This window comes from Macrotis lagotis, chromosome X, assembly GCF_037893015.1.
Source record: "Macrotis lagotis isolate mMagLag1 chromosome X, bilby.v1.9.chrom.fasta, whole genome shotgun sequence".
NCBI classification, from domain to species: domain Eukaryota; kingdom Metazoa; phylum Chordata; class Mammalia; order Peramelemorphia; family Peramelidae; genus Macrotis; species Macrotis lagotis.
In genome coordinates this window covers 533,216,326-533,233,301 of record NC_133666.1, presented here as the reverse complement: position 1 = coordinate 533,233,301, position 16,976 = coordinate 533,216,326, and the positions used below count along the sequence as shown (strand labels likewise).

At 41.3% G+C, this 16,976-nt stretch overlaps 2 protein-coding genes across 2 annotated transcripts in view; one reads left to right on the top strand and one right to left on the bottom strand.

Moving 5' to 3' along the window:
- The window catches only part of BPHL (biphenyl hydrolase like), a 67,957-nt gene extending 53,997 nt beyond the window's left edge, over nt 1–13,960 (top strand). Inside the window, exon 7 of the mRNA XM_074199407.1 lies at nt 11,192–13,960. Coding sequence (XP_074055508.1) covers nt 11,192–11,279 — 88 coding nt within the window. The 3' untranslated portion in view covers nt 11,280–13,960. The remainder of the gene's footprint in view (nt 1–11,191) is intronic.
- LOC141496815 (tubulin beta-2A chain) lies at nt 12,514–16,497 on the bottom strand. Its single transcript, XM_074199406.1, has 4 exons — nt 16,351–16,497; nt 15,059–15,167; nt 14,611–14,721; nt 12,514–13,959 (listed from the first exon to the last, which is right to left on the bottom strand). The coding sequence occupies exons 1-4, from the start codon at nt 16,405–16,407 to the stop codon at nt 12,899–12,901; spliced, it is 1,338 nt and encodes a 445-aa protein (XP_074055507.1). The 5' UTR covers nt 16,408–16,497; the 3' UTR covers nt 12,514–12,898.
- Nucleotides 16,498–16,976: the final 479 nt, after the last annotated feature.

Here is a 16,976-nt window from a genome sequence, read left to right as displayed (position 1 = left end):
TTGAGAACTTGCCTTAAAGGAATGCTTATCCTCCATTTTGACAAGAAGGAACTACTCTTCATTTCCTACTCAAAGAGATCATTGCAGTGGGATAAGTAAATGATAAAAGATACACAAGCAGAGCAGAAGAACAATTGCTGTCCTGATTGTGTTTCCTTCTTTGCTAGGCAAACAGGGGAATAAGATAACATCTTCAACAAGCTTAGAGATCTCCCAGGTTGGTAGAGCACCATACCAAAACTGAAGACTCATACCACTCATCTTCCTGAGTTCACATCCAGTCTCAGACACTTATTAGCTGAATGACCTGGGCAAGTCCTTTAACCCTATTTGCCTCAGTTTCCTAATCTGTAAAAAGAGTTAGAGAAGGAAATAGCAAATCACTCCAGTATTCAAATAGGGTCATGAAGTGACTGAAAAGACTGAATGACATATGTTCCTTGATCTCTACCACAAGTTTGATGGAGCAGCTAGTTGACACAATGGATAGAACACTGACCTTGGAGTTAGGAATAATGGAGTTGGAATCCAACCATAGAACTTGACTCTTAATAGCTGTGTGACCTTGGGCAAGTCATTTAACCCTGATTGGCTCACATCCAGGGCCACCTCCATTGGTTCTGATTCATATCTGGCCTCTTCAGATGACTTTGGAGGAGACAGTAAGGCTAGTGAGTGAGTGCATCCCCTCACTCAAATCCAATTCATGTGTTTCTCATGGCATTATACCCCTGGTGTCATGATCTTCTTTGAGAACGAAGAACAAATATCATTATCAGTACAGGGTTGAGTTGGAACAAATCTGCCACCAGGACTAGAGGGTGGTTGTTAAGATAGTGGGATAAAATGACTGTCGACTTCAATGTTTTCTCTCTAATGTCCAATTTTCAAAATAAACAGGCCAGACTTGACTGACTTTCAACTATTATAATTTACAGCTCATGCTTCCAATTGTTTAGGAGTCTTCAATCATTTCCCTCAACTTTTCCAAGCAATGCATAGTAAATAAACTCTTGAACTCATGAAATTCTTTTATTAAAGAAAATGTAATTCATTCAAACTGCACTTGAATTTGACTTCCTACTCAAAATCCTATTGAAAGTAAATATCTTAACAGTGCAGTGAAACTTGTGAACAAAAAAATGTGTTATGACAGCTGCAAATGCTACTTGCTCAACAAAGGGTTGCTTGAGGCTGCAGAGGAGTCCTTTGCAATTCTCCATAGTAATCTATGTTGATTTAAGTTTCTCCAAGACCAGACCTGTTTTGCCTGGTCCCAGGAGGTAAAAATAGCAATAATAGGTTGATGTTGCAAATGAACCAATTTTAGCTTAATATTAGGAAAAACTCTATAACAATTAAAAGCTGTCTAGCCCTGGAGTGAACTGGACTCAGGAGGTGCAATGAGTTCTCTGTCATCAAAGATATTCAAGTTGAGGCTAGATGTCCACTTCATAGAAAAATATTGTAGAGAGAATTGCTGCTCAGGTATGGACTGATTAGATTCATATCAGTTCAACAAATAAGAAGTTGCAATATGATAAACACTGGTATACAAAGAGAAAAAGGCTATAGGATCATAGATAGAGCTGAAAGAGATCTGAATTGTCATATAATCCAGCCCACTCGTTTTAAAGATAAGCATGCCTAGGCCCATAGAACTGGGGTGACTTGCCTAACACCCCCAGTTAGTAAGTGCTAAGTGACAGAGCTGGAAAATTGCTTTGGCTCCAAATCTAGTGCTCTATCTCCTGCATTGTGTTGTTTCTGATGCTTCATTAGAGAGGTTTAATGCCTTGGCATGGAAAAAGGTTATCTCTTCATGTGAAATAGGGAAGAAGGAGAAACCAGTGGCAGAAGGCCACTCATTTTCCCAGATTCATTTAGTTATTATGGTGAGGATGTTGTATTTTTCCCCATTGCCACTTCCAGATTCTTCCTTTATCCTTCACTCAGTAACCTTTCCTTCTTGGAGGTTTATCCAAAACATAATTACAATCTAATCAAGATTCTGACAACTGTTATTTAGAGTCCTCCAGTACTTTCTCCTTCCTTCCTTAAATAAATTCACTGTGTAGCTCACAATCTTATTCTCCTCTCCAATTCCTGCCCTCCTACTAGGGGAGTTCACATAGCTAAGAAATATCTGAATGATGGGAGGAGGAAAAGAGGAGGAGAGGAAATTCTCTGCATATGAACTTTATTTTTCTTTTCTTAATTTGTTTCTTAATATTTCTACTATCACCTGATAATTTCAAATCCAGATCTAGACTCAGTATTCCCTAGAATCCTACTTGAACCCAAGTAGTTTTCATATTACTGGAAACTTTTGTTTGGTTGTCTGTGACTCAGGGATCCCATTTGTGGTTTTTCCTGGCAAATACAAATATAATGGAGTGATTTGCCATTTCCTTCTCTAATTCATTTACAGATGAGGAAACTGAGGCAAACAGGGTCAAATGACTTGCCCAGGATCACATAGCTAGGAAGTGTCTGAGACTAGATTTGAAGTCATGAAGATGAGCCTTCCTGATTTCAGCCCTGACCCTCTATGCACTGTTGCCACCAAGCTGCCCCATTACTGAACAGTAGAATTCATTTGAGAACCTTTTCCTTTCTTGTTATCTCCTTCTTGGACTCAGGGAGATCAGGCTCTTTCCTGATAACAGGCTCCCTGGCTACTCTTTCTAACACTGATTGAACTTTCACTCATTTTCCCAGACTCATTTGGTTATTATGGTGAGGATGTTGGATTTTTCCCCATTGCCACTTCCAGATTCTTCCTTTATCCTTCACTCAGTAACCTTTCCTTCTTGGAGGTTTATCCAAAACATAATTACAATCTAATCAAGATTCTGGCAACTGCTATCTAGAGTCCTCTGGTACTTTCTCCTTCCTTCCTTAATAAGTTCACTGTGTGGCTCACAATCTTATTCTTCTCTCCAATTCCTGCCCTCCTACTAGGGGATTCAGTATAAATATTAATACTCTTTCAATTATCCTCCCCTCCCAACTTTTTAATTTACTCATTTTTATGACCTGTTCCTCCACCCTAACCACAGTTATGCATGGAGATGATCATATTTTTGATCTTACTGTCACCTGCAAGAGTTTCACATCCATGTGTTTGAACTCTTAAATTTCTTTATCTAATCGTAATCTGTGGCTATTTCACCTTTTCCTCTGCCTTATAACTCTAACCTATACTTCATCTTTACCATGACCTTCTTCACCCTTCAGCTTTTACCCCAGGCCATGATCCTTGTTCTGACTAATACTCTTTGCTTTCCATCTTGACCCCCCTCTTCTCCCCTGTTCCTCATTTTGAACCACATAGATGCCATCTGCCACTATTTTCTCCTTCACCCTTATTTCACATAAGAGGTGTCATCTTTCCATGCCAAGACAAACTTCTCTACAGACACAAGTGATCCCATTCCATCTCATTTTCTCTGGCAGATTGCCCCCACGTTGCCCTTGTTCTACCATTAATATTCAATTGCTCCCTCTCTGTTGGCTGCTTCATTACTATTTATAAAGATGTTCATATCTTCCTGATCCTATATCTGTCCATCCCTGGCAATTATCGATCTTATATTTCTCCTCCTTTTTTGACTAAACTCCTAAAATACATGCCTTCATTTCCTTTCTTCTCAGTCTCTTCTCAACTATCTACAGATTGCCCTCTGACTTCATCATTCAACTGAAATTGCATTATCCAAAGCTACTGAGCTCTTAAGTGCCAAATTTAATGGCCTTTTCTCAATCCTCATTATTTTTGGTCTTTCTTTAGCCCTTGACATTGTTCATTGCTCTTTTCTCCTTTCTCCTAATCAATCTTTGTTTTCATGAAAACATGGTTTCATGTTTTCACTGTTCTGTCTTTATTTTCCTACTTGACTACTCCTCACTCTCCTTTGATGGATCTAATCCATTTCACCATAACTAAAATCCCCTAGACTTGGGTCCTCTTCTCTTCTCCTTCTATCCTATTTTATTTAGTGATCTCATAAGCTCTCATAGATTCAGTTTTCATTTCTAGGCAGATGATTCTCAGATCTGTTTTTCCAAACCTATCATTTTTATGGACCTTATCTTGAATCTCTGCCTTTTAAACATTATGAACTAGGTGTCCTGTAGATATCTTGAATTCAACATGTTCAAAACTGAATTATCTTTTCCCCCAAAACCTTCTTCTCTTCTTAAATTCCCTACCATTATTGAGAGCGCCATCACCCACACCCAGGCTTGGTGTCCTCGAGATAGTTCTGTGGTTCCCCCCTATGCTATTAAATCAGAGATGATGGCAAGGAAAGGTAATAATGAAAGGGGAGGAAAAAGACCAGAAACTAAGGTAAATATTTAAAAATAAACAAACAAAACAAAAAACACCTTTTGAGAGGGAAATTCAAGGGGAGGTGAAATGGAAAGAGTTGGGGGTTTGGGGGGATGGGTGGATAAGTGGGGACTTTCAGTGGTAGAATTAAGGGAGTAAATTCCAAGCATACTAGGGAGAGAGAAAAGGCAGCTAAGGATGGGAAATCTCTGGTCAAATTCTGAAAACTTGTTAGTAGGCCAGTTTGTTTGAGTGTGTGAGGGGGAGTAATATGAATTCAGGCTGGAAAGTAGGTGGGAGCCAGGCTGTGAAGAGCTTTAATAAAGTGAGAAATTTGTTATGGTTGTTATTTTCCTTCTTTCAGTGAAGCAGTAGGCAACTTTTGGAGATTTTTCAGCAGGGAAATGAAATGGTCAAGCTTTTGTCTTAGAAAGCTATTTGGTAGCTGAGTGGAGAATAAGTTGGAGAAAGGCGAGTATGAATGCAAGGAAGCCAAATAGGCTGTTTCAGTAGTTCAGGTTCAGAGGTGATAGCTGAGAAAAAGGGACATACTGTAGAGGTAGAATTGATGATATGATAACTGATAGGTTGGGGGAAAGGAAGGTGAAGGAGTAGGAAGCTTCAAGAATTATTCTGTGACAATAATTTTTATATTCCCCCTACTCAAATTAATCAGTATTTATTTGTTTATTGTATTTTGATGGGTAGCAGTGCTTATATAAGTAAATTAAGTAGAATAGGATTTTTAAGTGAGTTATGTATATATATATATATATATATATGTATATATATATATATATATATATATATGTTATTACCATTAGGATAAATTATGAATTGGTGGTTATATTATTTGTTTTTATCAGTTTGTTAGAAATGTAATAAAAATGTAATTGCTGTATACCTCTACCCACTCTACTCCAAATGTGCTGTAATAAGATTCATTTGTTGGTGCAATACCTCTTTATCCCTTTAAGTCACTACTATCCACACTCTCTTGTGATCTTTGCTTCAAACCCACAACTTTTTTGAACCCTAGAGTACTGTTGGTCAAACACCAGAGTATCTTATGATTTGTAGAAGGCCTTGAGATGTTGAAAGGCTCTAAGATGACTTTGGAAGGTCTCATGTCTTGTGAAAGTCCTGTTGATAAAGGATTGAAATTGATGGACATTTCCCTTAGCCAATCATAAGATTTCCTCATTTCCGGACTTGACTAATTCGTGAATTGCAATGCCTCCTTCTATTTTTAATGCTCTCAAAGTGTATAAAAGTAGCTAGCACTCAAAGTAAGGGAGATCTTGAATCCAATTTATTAGGAACTTTTGAAGTCCCTAATATATTGATTAACCATGCTTAGACTTCTCAGTGACTTTTGTTACAGATTGGAACTGGCCTATGTTTCCAAAGTGATCAGGCTGGGTGATTGGAAAAAGATTTAGAGGAGATGGTTTGAGGTAAATATGAGTTCCATTTTTGGACTCAATTAGTTTGATCTGCCAATGAATATACAAGTTGATATCCAGTAGGTAATAGCAATGAGAGTTAAATAGAGAATAAGGCTGAAGTCATCTGCTTAGATATGATAACCAAATCCACGGGAGTTGATGAGATCACTGAGGAAGTCTAAAAGAAGAGAGCACAGGAAAAGTTCATTGGAGGTCACCCATACTTGATGTGCAGGAGAGAGTTGATGTTGATCTGATAAAGAATAAGAGGCATTCTGACAATAGGAAGGAAGTATCATAGATTATAGGATCATATATCTAGTTCTGGAAGGGACCCCATAAGCTATCTAATCCAATCTTCATTTTACAGAGAGCAAAGGATAAGAAAGAATCTCATCTAAGAGGAGGGAGAGTTTAGGGAGAGCCCTAAAAGACAGTGAGGTAAAATATGAGGACGTAGAAAATAATTTCATATTTAAGTGGTGGCTGGCAATATTGGTAAAAGCTTGTTAAAAGACTGAAATATGAACAAATGACTGCAATGAATGTACAAGTAAAGGTTAAGGATGGTTAGACTAGGTATCTTTCGAAGGAGTAAGATAAGAGAGAGAGATGGGTAGGATGGTTTCTCAATTCCCTTCCCATTTGGGATTGTGATTCTAAGATTATTACAAGTATTTTTTGACCAAAGAAGGACGGTATGACTTAGAACTTTTTTCTTAAAGCAGAAAATGCTAATAAATTAGAAGGATGATGGCGGGGTGGAGCCAAGATGACAACAAGAACGGATAGTGTCTTAGGCGCTCTCTCATAAAACTCATAAGCTAAGGACTCTAACTAAACTTTCGAGAGACAGAACCTACAGTGGGACCCAGTGAGGCAGTTCTCCTACTCAATGTAACCTAGAAAAGAGAAGAAAGTCTCTGCTCCCTGGGGTTGGAGGGGCAGCCCGCCAGAGCGAAAGAACTTCAGTCTCCTGGAGGCAGCCCCAGGGTACTGGGAGCTGCAGCTCACAGCAGCTGCGGAGTTTCCTGATCTATGCTCCCAGGGAGTACCGGGCACAAATTGGGGGAAGGGGGGGGGGAACCTCTGCCAGCGCACACGTGAAGCCCAGCCCTCAGGGCACACAAAGAGCCAGCTCAGCCAAGTTCCAAGTAACATTGAGCCAGTAAGCAGGAGCCCCCAGGGCATGAACCCATTGAACCTAGTTAGGGGATTGAAGAGAGAGACTGCAGAGCTCTGCCCCTGGAACAGGACTCTGGGGCTCTGAACACATTCAGATCCTGATCGTAGTCTAGGCCCCCCAATAGAACAACAGGGGCCCCTTCCACCTCAGCCCCGTGGCAGAGGGGGGCGCTTCTGGTCATTCACAGACCAGGAGGAGGACAGAGCCTCACACACTGAGACCCTTGTGGGAGTATCCCAAAAGCTCAAGAAGCACCCCAAAACAGGCTTAGACTGGGAAAATGAGCAAGCAGAGAAACAGGAGGAACACTATTGAGAAATATTTTGCATATGAGCCCAAGAAGGATCAAAATACTCAGTCTAAAGATGAGGAAGCACAAGCTCCTGCATCTAAAGACTCCAAGAAAAACAGAAATTGGGATCAGGCTATGACAGAGCTCAAAAAAAGACTTTGAAAATCAAATGAGGGAGTTAGAAGAAAAACTGGGAAAAGAAAGGAGAGAGATGCAGGAAAAACATAAAAATGAAGTCAGCAGCCTAGTCAAGGAAATCCAAAAAAATGCTGAAGAAAATAGCATGCTAAAAACCAGCTTAGGTCAAATGGATAAAACAGTTCAAAAAGTTATTGAGAAGAATGCTTTAAAAAGCAAAATTGGACATATGGAAAAAGAGATAAGAAAACTCTCTGAGGAGAACAAATCCTTCAGACAAAGAATAGAACTCAGGGAGATTGATGAATTTATGAGAAACCAGGACTCAATACTTCAAAACCAAAAAAATGAAAAATTAGAAGAAAATGTGAAACATCTCAATGAAAAAACAACTGATAGGGAAAACAGATTTAGGAAAGATAATTTTAAAATTATTGGAATACCTGAAAGTCATGATCAGGAAAAGAGCCTTGACATCATTTTCAAAGAATTACTACAGGAAAATTGCCCTGATATTCTAGAAGCAGAGGGCAAAATAGAAATGGAGAGAATCCACAGATCCCTCTGAGAAAGAAATCCCAAAAAACCAACCCCTAGCAATATTATAACCAAATTCCAGAACTCCCAAGTCAAAGAGAAAATATTACAAGCAGCCAGAAGGACACAGTTCAAGTATCGTGGAGCTGCAGTCACGATCACACAGGACTTAGCAGCAACTACATTGGAAGCTCATAAGGCTTGGAATATAATATACCGGAAGGCAAAAGAGCTTAGAATACAGCCAAGAATCAACTACCCAGCAAGGCTGAATGTCCTCTTCCAGGGAAAAAGATGGACTTTCAATGAACCAGGGGAATTTCAAATGTTCCTGTTAGAATGGCCAGAGCTGAACAGAAGGTTTGATCTTCAGATACAGGACTCAGGTGAAGCATGGAGATTGGAGGAAAGGGGGAAAATATGAGGGACTTAATGATGAATTGCATGTAATCCTGCATAGAAAAATGACACTGATAATATTCATATGAACCTTCTCAGTTAATAGAGCAGGTAGAAGGTTTTTATAGTTGAAGCACAGGAGAAAGTTGAATTTGAAGATAAGATATGGTGTAATAATGGAGTCAACAGAAAAAAGGGAAATGTGATGGGAGAAAGAAAAAGGAGAGGGGGGAATAGGCCAAGATATTTAATATAATAAGATTTTTCTTTATTACAATGAGCTATTGCAATGATATGGAAGGGGGGAAGGCAAGGGGGAATGAGGGAACCTTTGCTCTCATCAGAGGTGGCTAGGAGAGGAAACAGCATATATACTCAACGGGGTATAGGCATCTGGAGTAAGAAGGAGGGGGGACAGGGAGAAGGAGGGGTGATGTGAGTGATGGAGGAGAGAATGGACCATGAGGGGAGAGTGGTCAGATATGACACATTTTCTTTTTCACTTCTTGCAAGGGGCTGGGATTGGAAGACCTGTCCGGGACCATAGGGCCAGGTGGATGCTGGGCCTAAGGGATGGTATGGGGGCTCAGGGCCTCTTGGCCCCAGAGCCGGGGATCTGTCTGCTGCACCACTCAGCTACCCTACAGTAGAGTCAGAGTGAAAGGAGAGAGAAAATATAGTACATGGTAGTGGAGAAATACGAAAGAAGGGAGTTGCAATCAGCAAAGGCAATGGTGGAAAAATATGGAAGTAACTTTTGTGATGGACTTACCATAAAGAATGTGATCCACCTGTGACAGAGTTGTTGGTGTTGGAACAAAGACACAAGCACATTTTTAATTATTATTATTTTTGGGGGGTTGCAGGGAAAATGGGGCTGGGTGGCCTGCCTGGGGCTGCATAGCAGCATGATCATTGGGTGTCTGAGGCCAGATTTGGACCCGGGTGCTCCTGGCTCAAGGGTCAATACTCTGTCCGCCACCCAGCCACCCCTACTATTATTACTATTATATTTTATTTTGGGTCTTTTTTTTTTGGTTTTTGCAGGGCAGTGGGGTTCAGGTGGCTTGCATGTCACATGGCTGGGTGATTGTTGGGTGTATGGGGCCGGATGTGGGCTCAAATGCCCATGGCTCCAGGGCTGGTGCTCCATCCATTGCACCGCCTGGCCATACCTACAATTATTACTATTATTTTTTTTAATTTTAATTTTTTTCTCTCCCCTTTATCGCTCAAGTGAGTCTATATTTATGGGGTGAAGGGGGTATTTCCTTTACTCTTAAACAAGAATATTTTATTAATGTATAAAAAACATTAATTGTACAAAATGAGAATATTAAATTAAAAAATTAAAAAAGTAAATTCAGGTCCTCCAGAAAAAAAAAAATCAGAGATGATGGCAAGGAAAGGTAGAAATGAAAGGGGGGAAAATAAAGACAAAAACCAAGGTAAACATTTAAAAATAAACAAAACAAAACCAAAATAACCCCACCTTTTGAGAGGGAAATCCAAGGGAAGATTAAATAAAATATGAACCAAGAGGCCTCCAAGTTCTGATTCTAGTTTTCTCACCCTTCAATTCCAGAAATGATTCATTAACTGTCCTTAAATATCTATTTGAAGATCTGACTGCACAAACTCTCAGCTGACCTTAGAGAAGTCACCTGTTTCTCTTTTAGCAATTTCTTTCCTTCCAATCAATTTTATGACCAAAAAATTCCTTTGCTTGATGATGCATAACAAATATAATGTTCACTTTGTAAAAAAACTCATATTAGGGGAAAGCAGTAACAGCCATCTTACTTACTTTCAAGAGGGGCTGCTAGGTGGCGCAGTGGATAGAGCACCGGCCCTGAAGTCAGGAGTACCTGAGTTCAAATACGATCTCAGACACTTAATAATTACCTAGCTGTGTGGCCTTAGGCAAGCCACTTAACCCCATTTGCCTTGCAAAAACCTAACAAAAAAAAGCTTACTTTCAAGAGCTTGTTACCCACACTGTATTTCTATGAACCAAGTTATTCTGCATTTACCAAATAGCTAGTATAAATGAAAAGTATCTTTTTCATTATAGATCAGTTTCCTAATCTGAGGACTATGAACTTATATTTTATGTTTAAAAAACATTATTCTTGGGAGTCCATAGACTTCACCAGAACCTATGCTATTTATTATTGTACAGTAAGTTTCTCCTCTACTTGATGGGTTTGAATGACGTATTTTATGGACTTGTCAGTCATTTCATGATAATTGCAAAAGAATTAAATATTAATTGAAGAATTAAAAAAGGCAATGAAAAGATGTCCAATGGGTGTGAGCAGGTTGCAAAACAGTATACTAAGACTTGCATAAGAGCCTTTTTTACCCTGTTACATGACCCTGAGTCAGAAGGGTCTTTAGAACTCAGCACAACCAATTTTATAGATGAGTTCCAGAGATATGCCATACCAGTAGGCAAAGCTAAGATTCAAACCCATATCATGTATATCCATTATACCATGTTGCCTCTAAGGATGAAAATGATATCAGAGATGGGTTAATAAATCGAGTAAAGTAATAGGTGAACCTGTTACGGTCTAAATCAGTACGCCCTAATACTGTTTACAAGCAGGATCTAATAGCCTTAGAGTGGAAAGGGATGCCAGAAACTATTTATGGGGAACTAATCAAGACTAAGAATGCACAAGAATTTCAAAAGCTTAAAAGGTATATAGGACTTAAGTACAGTTGCTCTGATGGAGAGAATACCCATATCACTCATAATAATCAAATTCTAGTTCTTTCAAAGTATAGATTATGAAGGGATTTTGCTTTATGGATCTTTTACTAAGTAAATATTTATTTTCTTCTTTTAGGTTACATCTGATGCCAGAAGGCAAGCACAACCTGCATTTGCGTTTTGCAGATGAATTCAATAAACTAGTAGAAGACTTCCTACAATAATAAGTAAAGAAGTCAGCCAAAATCTTTCCAGGTTTTACATGTAGCCATCTTTAAATATTTTGAAAATTGTCTCTTTCAGAAAAATTATCAGGATCAGTCATGTTTACAAGAGCAACTTGATTTTATGGCAATAGCCACCCCATTTACCCATTCCCCAAAAAGTAAAATCTAATAGATTGTTTATGAATTCCTTCCAAAGGCTCCATTTCTTTCTGTAAAATTCCTTTAGTTCTAAATATACTGTTATAGATTGTAACATTTTTTCATGTGTATTATTAAATAAAACAAAATTATTAAATAAAAGCTATATCTTCTAAAAGCCGAAAGCACATTAACTGTTGCTTTATTTATACTGAGAGGAAAAGAATATATTGCCCCACTTTTTAGTGGAAAACATTTGGAACAATAAACTACTAGTTAACAGTCACTTACTCAGCTAATTAATAAGGCAAACTATATAACTGGAGATGAAGGCAGTGTCCTTTTATCCCATTTCATCACTTACTGCTCCTCCAATTTTGATAGACCTGTGGGTTTTAAAAAAAGGAACCTTGATTTTTGTTACACAGGGGCAAGAAGGATGTTAAATAGTAACTCTTTTACTGTTGACTTTCTTATTAAGTTCCATTTATGTATTTAAAAGTGTTAATGAAGGAAAAAGGAGTTATAGGAAGATTATATAAAGGTTAGGTTTTAGATCCCCTGTTATGATTATAGAAGAGTAAAGTAGCTACCTGTAGACATGTCTAGGCCTGTTTATTTGTATATGGGAGATGGACTGATGGACTGACATTCCTTTCAGCTTGGAAATCTTTGATCTTATGGTTTCTAAGTAAAACTGTTATGTCTTAAAACTCAAAAACCAATTGCAGGAAGAAACCATTTGACAGTTCAATGCACGCCTTTTCTTCCGTCCCAAAGGTTTTCTGGGAAACAAGGCACTACTGGAAAACTATTTTTTCTCTTTGTAAAAGCAGGCTCATGGGGTAGCTTTGTGGCAAAGCAGATAAGGGTACTGGCCCTAGAGTCAGAAGATCTGAGATTCACATCTGGCCTCCAGACACTTCATACTACGTGACCCTGGACAGGCGACTTAACCCAATTGCCTTGGGAAAAAACATCACAGGCTCAGGAGCTGTGTGATGACCTGCCTCCACTCTAACCCAGGGTCCAGGAGCAAGTTTTTGTGCCCCATCCCAAGCCTGGACAGAGCAGGATGGAGCTGAGCCTGCCCTTGCTACTGTAATGCACTTCATTAAATAGCAGTTTTATGGGGCTAATTTGGGGCTGGGGAAGGCAAAACAACTTGGGGCATCAGGAAAGACTTCCTCTGGAACCAGAGATGTTCTGAGTCCTACTTATTTATTAAAATGTGTGCATAAAGGAAGACTTATGAAATGATAAAGAATAGTCAAGACAAGGCTTTAGATACATGCCTTTTATGATTATAGGGATTTTAACATAGATATTACCATAATTTTAGTGTTCCACATTATTACATTAACATTTAACTTCTGACAGTGGCAAAACTGAGCACCATATAGTATACAAGTAGAAAGACCATGCTTAAGCACAACAGTATACAGTTCATTTAAGATGGATAATGTATTCATATTTCTCTAAGCCTCATCCTCCCCTTCCTCCTCCTCAAATTCCCCTTGTTCATCAGCAGTGGCATCTTGGTACTGCTGATATTCAGACACCAGGTCATTCATGTTGCTCTCTGCTTCAGTAAACTCCATCTCATCCATGCCTTCGCCTGTGTACCAGTGCAAGAAAGCCTTACGCCGGAACATGGCTGTGAACTGCTCTGAAATGCGCTTGAACAGCTCCTGAATAGCTGTGCTATTGCCAATGAAGGTGGCAGACATCTTGAGGCCACGGGGTGGAATGTCACACACGGCCGTCTTCACATTGTTGGGGATCCACTCCACAAAATAGCTGCTGTTTTTGTTCTGCACATTCAGCATCTGCTCATCCACCTCCTTCATGGACATGCGGCCCCTGAAGATGGCAGCCACCGTCAGGTAGCGGCCATGGCGGGGGTCACAGGCAGCCATCATGTTTTTAGAATCGAACATCTGCTGGGTGAGTTCGGGCACTGTCAGGGCACGGTACTGCTGGCTACCACGGCTGGTCAGAGGGGCAAAGCCTGGCATGAAGAAGTGCAGGCGGGGGAATGGCACCATGTTCACTGCCAGTTTGCGGAGGTCAGCATTCAGCTGGCCTGGGAACCGCAGACAGGTGGTGACGCCACTCATTGTGGCAGAGACCAAGTGGTTGAGGTCTCCATAGGTGGGTGTGGTCAGCTTCAGGGTTCTGAAGCAAATGTCATAGAGAGCTTCGTTGTCGATGGAATAAGTCTCATCTGTGTTCTCCACCAACTGATGGACAGAGAGGGTGGCATTGTAGGGCTCAACTACGGTGTCTGACACCTTGGGGGAGGGCATCACACTGAAGGTATTCATGATTCTGTCTGGATACTCTTCCCTGATCTTGCTGATGAGTAGGGTTCCCATTCCAGACCCAGTGCCACCTCCCAGGGAATGGGTCAGCTGGAAGCCCTGGAGACAGTCACAGCTCTCTGACTCCTTCCTCACTACATCTAGGACAGAATCTACTAATTCTGCTCCCTCTGTGTAGTGGCCTTTGGCCCAGTTATTTCCTGCACCACTCTGGCCTGGAAGGGGAAGGAGAAAGAAGCCAAATTAGCTGTTGAAATCATCTTTAAAGGAGCATTCTTGGTTCTCCAACTTTGATTATTTTGGGGAATAGGGCAATAATTTCATAGATATAGATTTTCAGATTAGCATCTTTAAAAGCTGAGCTGAAAATCCTTTGTTATTGTGTTGGTGGTAGTGAATGTGGTATGAATTGAGATACCCCCAAAAGTATCTAATTGATTTTTTGAAAGAGGAAAATGTTCAAGTCAGCTATAAAAAATAGGGCGTTTAACATAAAGAAGGGAGAACCATCCACAGAAAAGGAGAAAAGCAAATACTAGGTAAAACAACTGTTTCTATATACTTTGTGTTATTTCTGCCTCTGCCTCTGAAATGTTAGCTGATTAATCAGTGTTTATTGGCATTTAGCGAATTTTTGATATAAGCTTTTAAAGGTTTTACTCTGATGTTAGCTTCTGTAGCTTAATGAGAGTAGGAGTGGGAATTCTTTGATTAATAGAGGCAGTTAACCAAAGCAATATTACCTCACAGGCTGGATGAAATCTAGTGAAGGAGTGGTTAAACCTGTGAGCTGCTGTGTCACTCCTCAGCTTGACTGTAAGAAAGACAGTGAATCATATAACTAGTTCAAATTTATGATTACATACCAAAAACGAAGTTATCTGGTCTAAAGATCTGGCCAAACGGCCCAGATCTGACTGAGTCCATCGTGCCAGGTTCCAAATCTACCAAGATTGCCCGAGGTACGTATTTATTGCCTGCGAAACAAAAGCCAGGGTTAGATGAGTAGTCAATTTTTCAATCACCAGAGGAGAGAATGCTCAATGCAGTTTCCTCATCAATATTAACTGGAGAAAATTCTGGCACTTGGAGGAAAAAAAAATATTGGTAGGATTATTTTTTCTACTCAAAAAAATCATCTAAAAATATTGTCTACATATAACCACATACATTCATATAAGCTACACAGCTATACAACATTTACAGGATTTTTTAAATGCCTCCTCAGCAGCAATACTCAACATGATACAAGGAATACATATCATTGATGTTTCTATGTTATTCATTAACAATTAAGATGGAAAAATTAGTTACCAGCTGCTTCATTGTAGTATACGTTGATTCTCTCTAGCTGCAAGTCACTGTCTCCATGGTAACTGCCAGTGGGGTCGATACCATGTTCATCACTGATGACCTCCCAAAACTGAAACAGAGGTTTTTGAGGAGTAGCCAGTTAAGATGGTATGAAAGGCATTTCAATGTCACTAAAGATGGCCCCTTTTTTCTTTATCCTACCACCTTCTTGGAACAGTGGCCACTGGTCAGATAATTAAAGACAAACCAAGGAGGAGAAAAGCAAACACAAAATAGGGCATTGATGGTAGACATCACCAGCAAGCAAGGCTGTTGAGATGTCAGGATAGCTGCAAAGCATCTGCCATGTTACACTGAATATCTGAAAGACAGGCATATGGCATGGGAGGAGCAGCATTAAACTCATCATTTTGGTTTTAAGGAAAGGAATGAGGTGACAGTCTAATGAAGGTTACTGCTACTTTAGAAGGAATCAGAGTATCAGCAGCATTCCCTATTGATATACAGCCTGATGCCCAAGATTCAAGGTCTAACTGTTCCAGGGATCAATACCTCTTGGCACCAAACCCCACCCAATCCATCTAAGAGACATGATTTTTATGCTACTGACCTACATATTGGTTTTAATGCCATCCACAGCGAGGGAATGTGTGGGGGAAGGGCAGGGAGGGGAGGAGTAGAGCTCTAAGACAATTCAGTGGTATCATCAAAAAGGTTGTTGAATCTATTGTAAATCCACAGCAGGAAAGGGGTGAGGCGGAGGGTTAGCAATATGGCGGTTTGGAGAGAGACCACATCTTTGGCAGAGGGATCCGCACTTGCCAAGCCATGACACCACTCCCTTGTTAATTCAGAGGCATGATTATACTAATTACACTATTTGGGAAAGATGATCCAAGCCGAGAGTCCAAATTCCCAGACTGTCTAAAATCTCTTTTGGCAAATGAACCTTTAATCTGGATGCATCTTATTCTTAAACCTTCATCATAAATCATGTTTGCCCCTCATTACCTGAATGCAGGAGTTTTTTCATGGAATTTATACATGCGTGTATAGGCATGCCGGAACATACATATGAATGCCATGAACTTGGTTACTCCCAGTACATACTAGCGAGCCCTTGGATAAAATCACGCAGCACCCTAAGTCTAGAGTGCGTCATCAGAATATAAATACGAAGGGTTTAGGAGAGCTTGGGGTTTTTCTTACTTAAGCTCGTGCTTTGCCGGAGGGGGGTCGAGGCGCAGGTGGGGCCCCGGCCGCCGCCCCCCGCCCGCCGCCCCCTACCTCACCTTGGCTCCGATCTGGTTGCCGCACTGGCCGGCCTGGATGTGCACAATCTCCCGCATGGTGCCTGCTGCCCAAAGCCACAGTGGAGAGCCAGCTGCCGGGTCCTGCGCGCACCGCGTCCGCCTCCGAGACTGCAGCTGCCAGGCGCGGGGCCCCGGAGCAGCCTTTTATAGGGGGGCGGAGGAAGCGCCCCGCGCCCCGCCCCGGCAGCCTCGGTGAGGTAATGCGCCGGCCGGGGGGGGCGCCGGAGAGCCCCCTGGGCTCGGGGCGGGTCCGGCTGCTGCATTGTCCGGGCCGCCCGGGGGCCGAGGGGTGGGCGCCGGGGGGAAAGAGAGGAAGGACTTGGGGAAGGGGCGCTCCGGGCCTCTCACGGTTGGGAGGGGTCTCGAGCTGGGCGTGGGCAGCTGACTGCGGCGAAGGGCCTTCATCCTCTCTTGCTAATAGCCCGACCCCCACCCGATGCCCTCCGCGCCCTCCCGCATCCAAGGGGCTTTGATACCCTGGGCCGGGAGCCGACCCTGCCTGCCTGCTGGAAACGTGGTCCTGCCTGTCCTCCCACTCACCCCACTCGGGGTCCCCCGGGGGTGGAGCGCTGCCCCGAGACCTAGGTGACCACCCTGCGGGCCAA

Coding starts and splice junctions, on each gene's coding strand:
- LOC141496815 (XM_074199406.1), bottom strand. CDS start 16,407: ATGCGGGAGATTGTGCACATCCAGGCCGGCCAGTGCGGCAACCAGATC. Junction 15,168..16,350: donor GCAACCAGATCGGAGCCAAG/GTGAGGTAGGGG, acceptor CCTCTGTTTCAG/TTTTGGGAGGTCATCAGTGA. Junction 14,722..15,058: donor ATACTACAATGAAGCAGCTG/GTAACTAATTTT, acceptor TTTGTTTCGCAG/GCAATAAATACGTACCTCGG.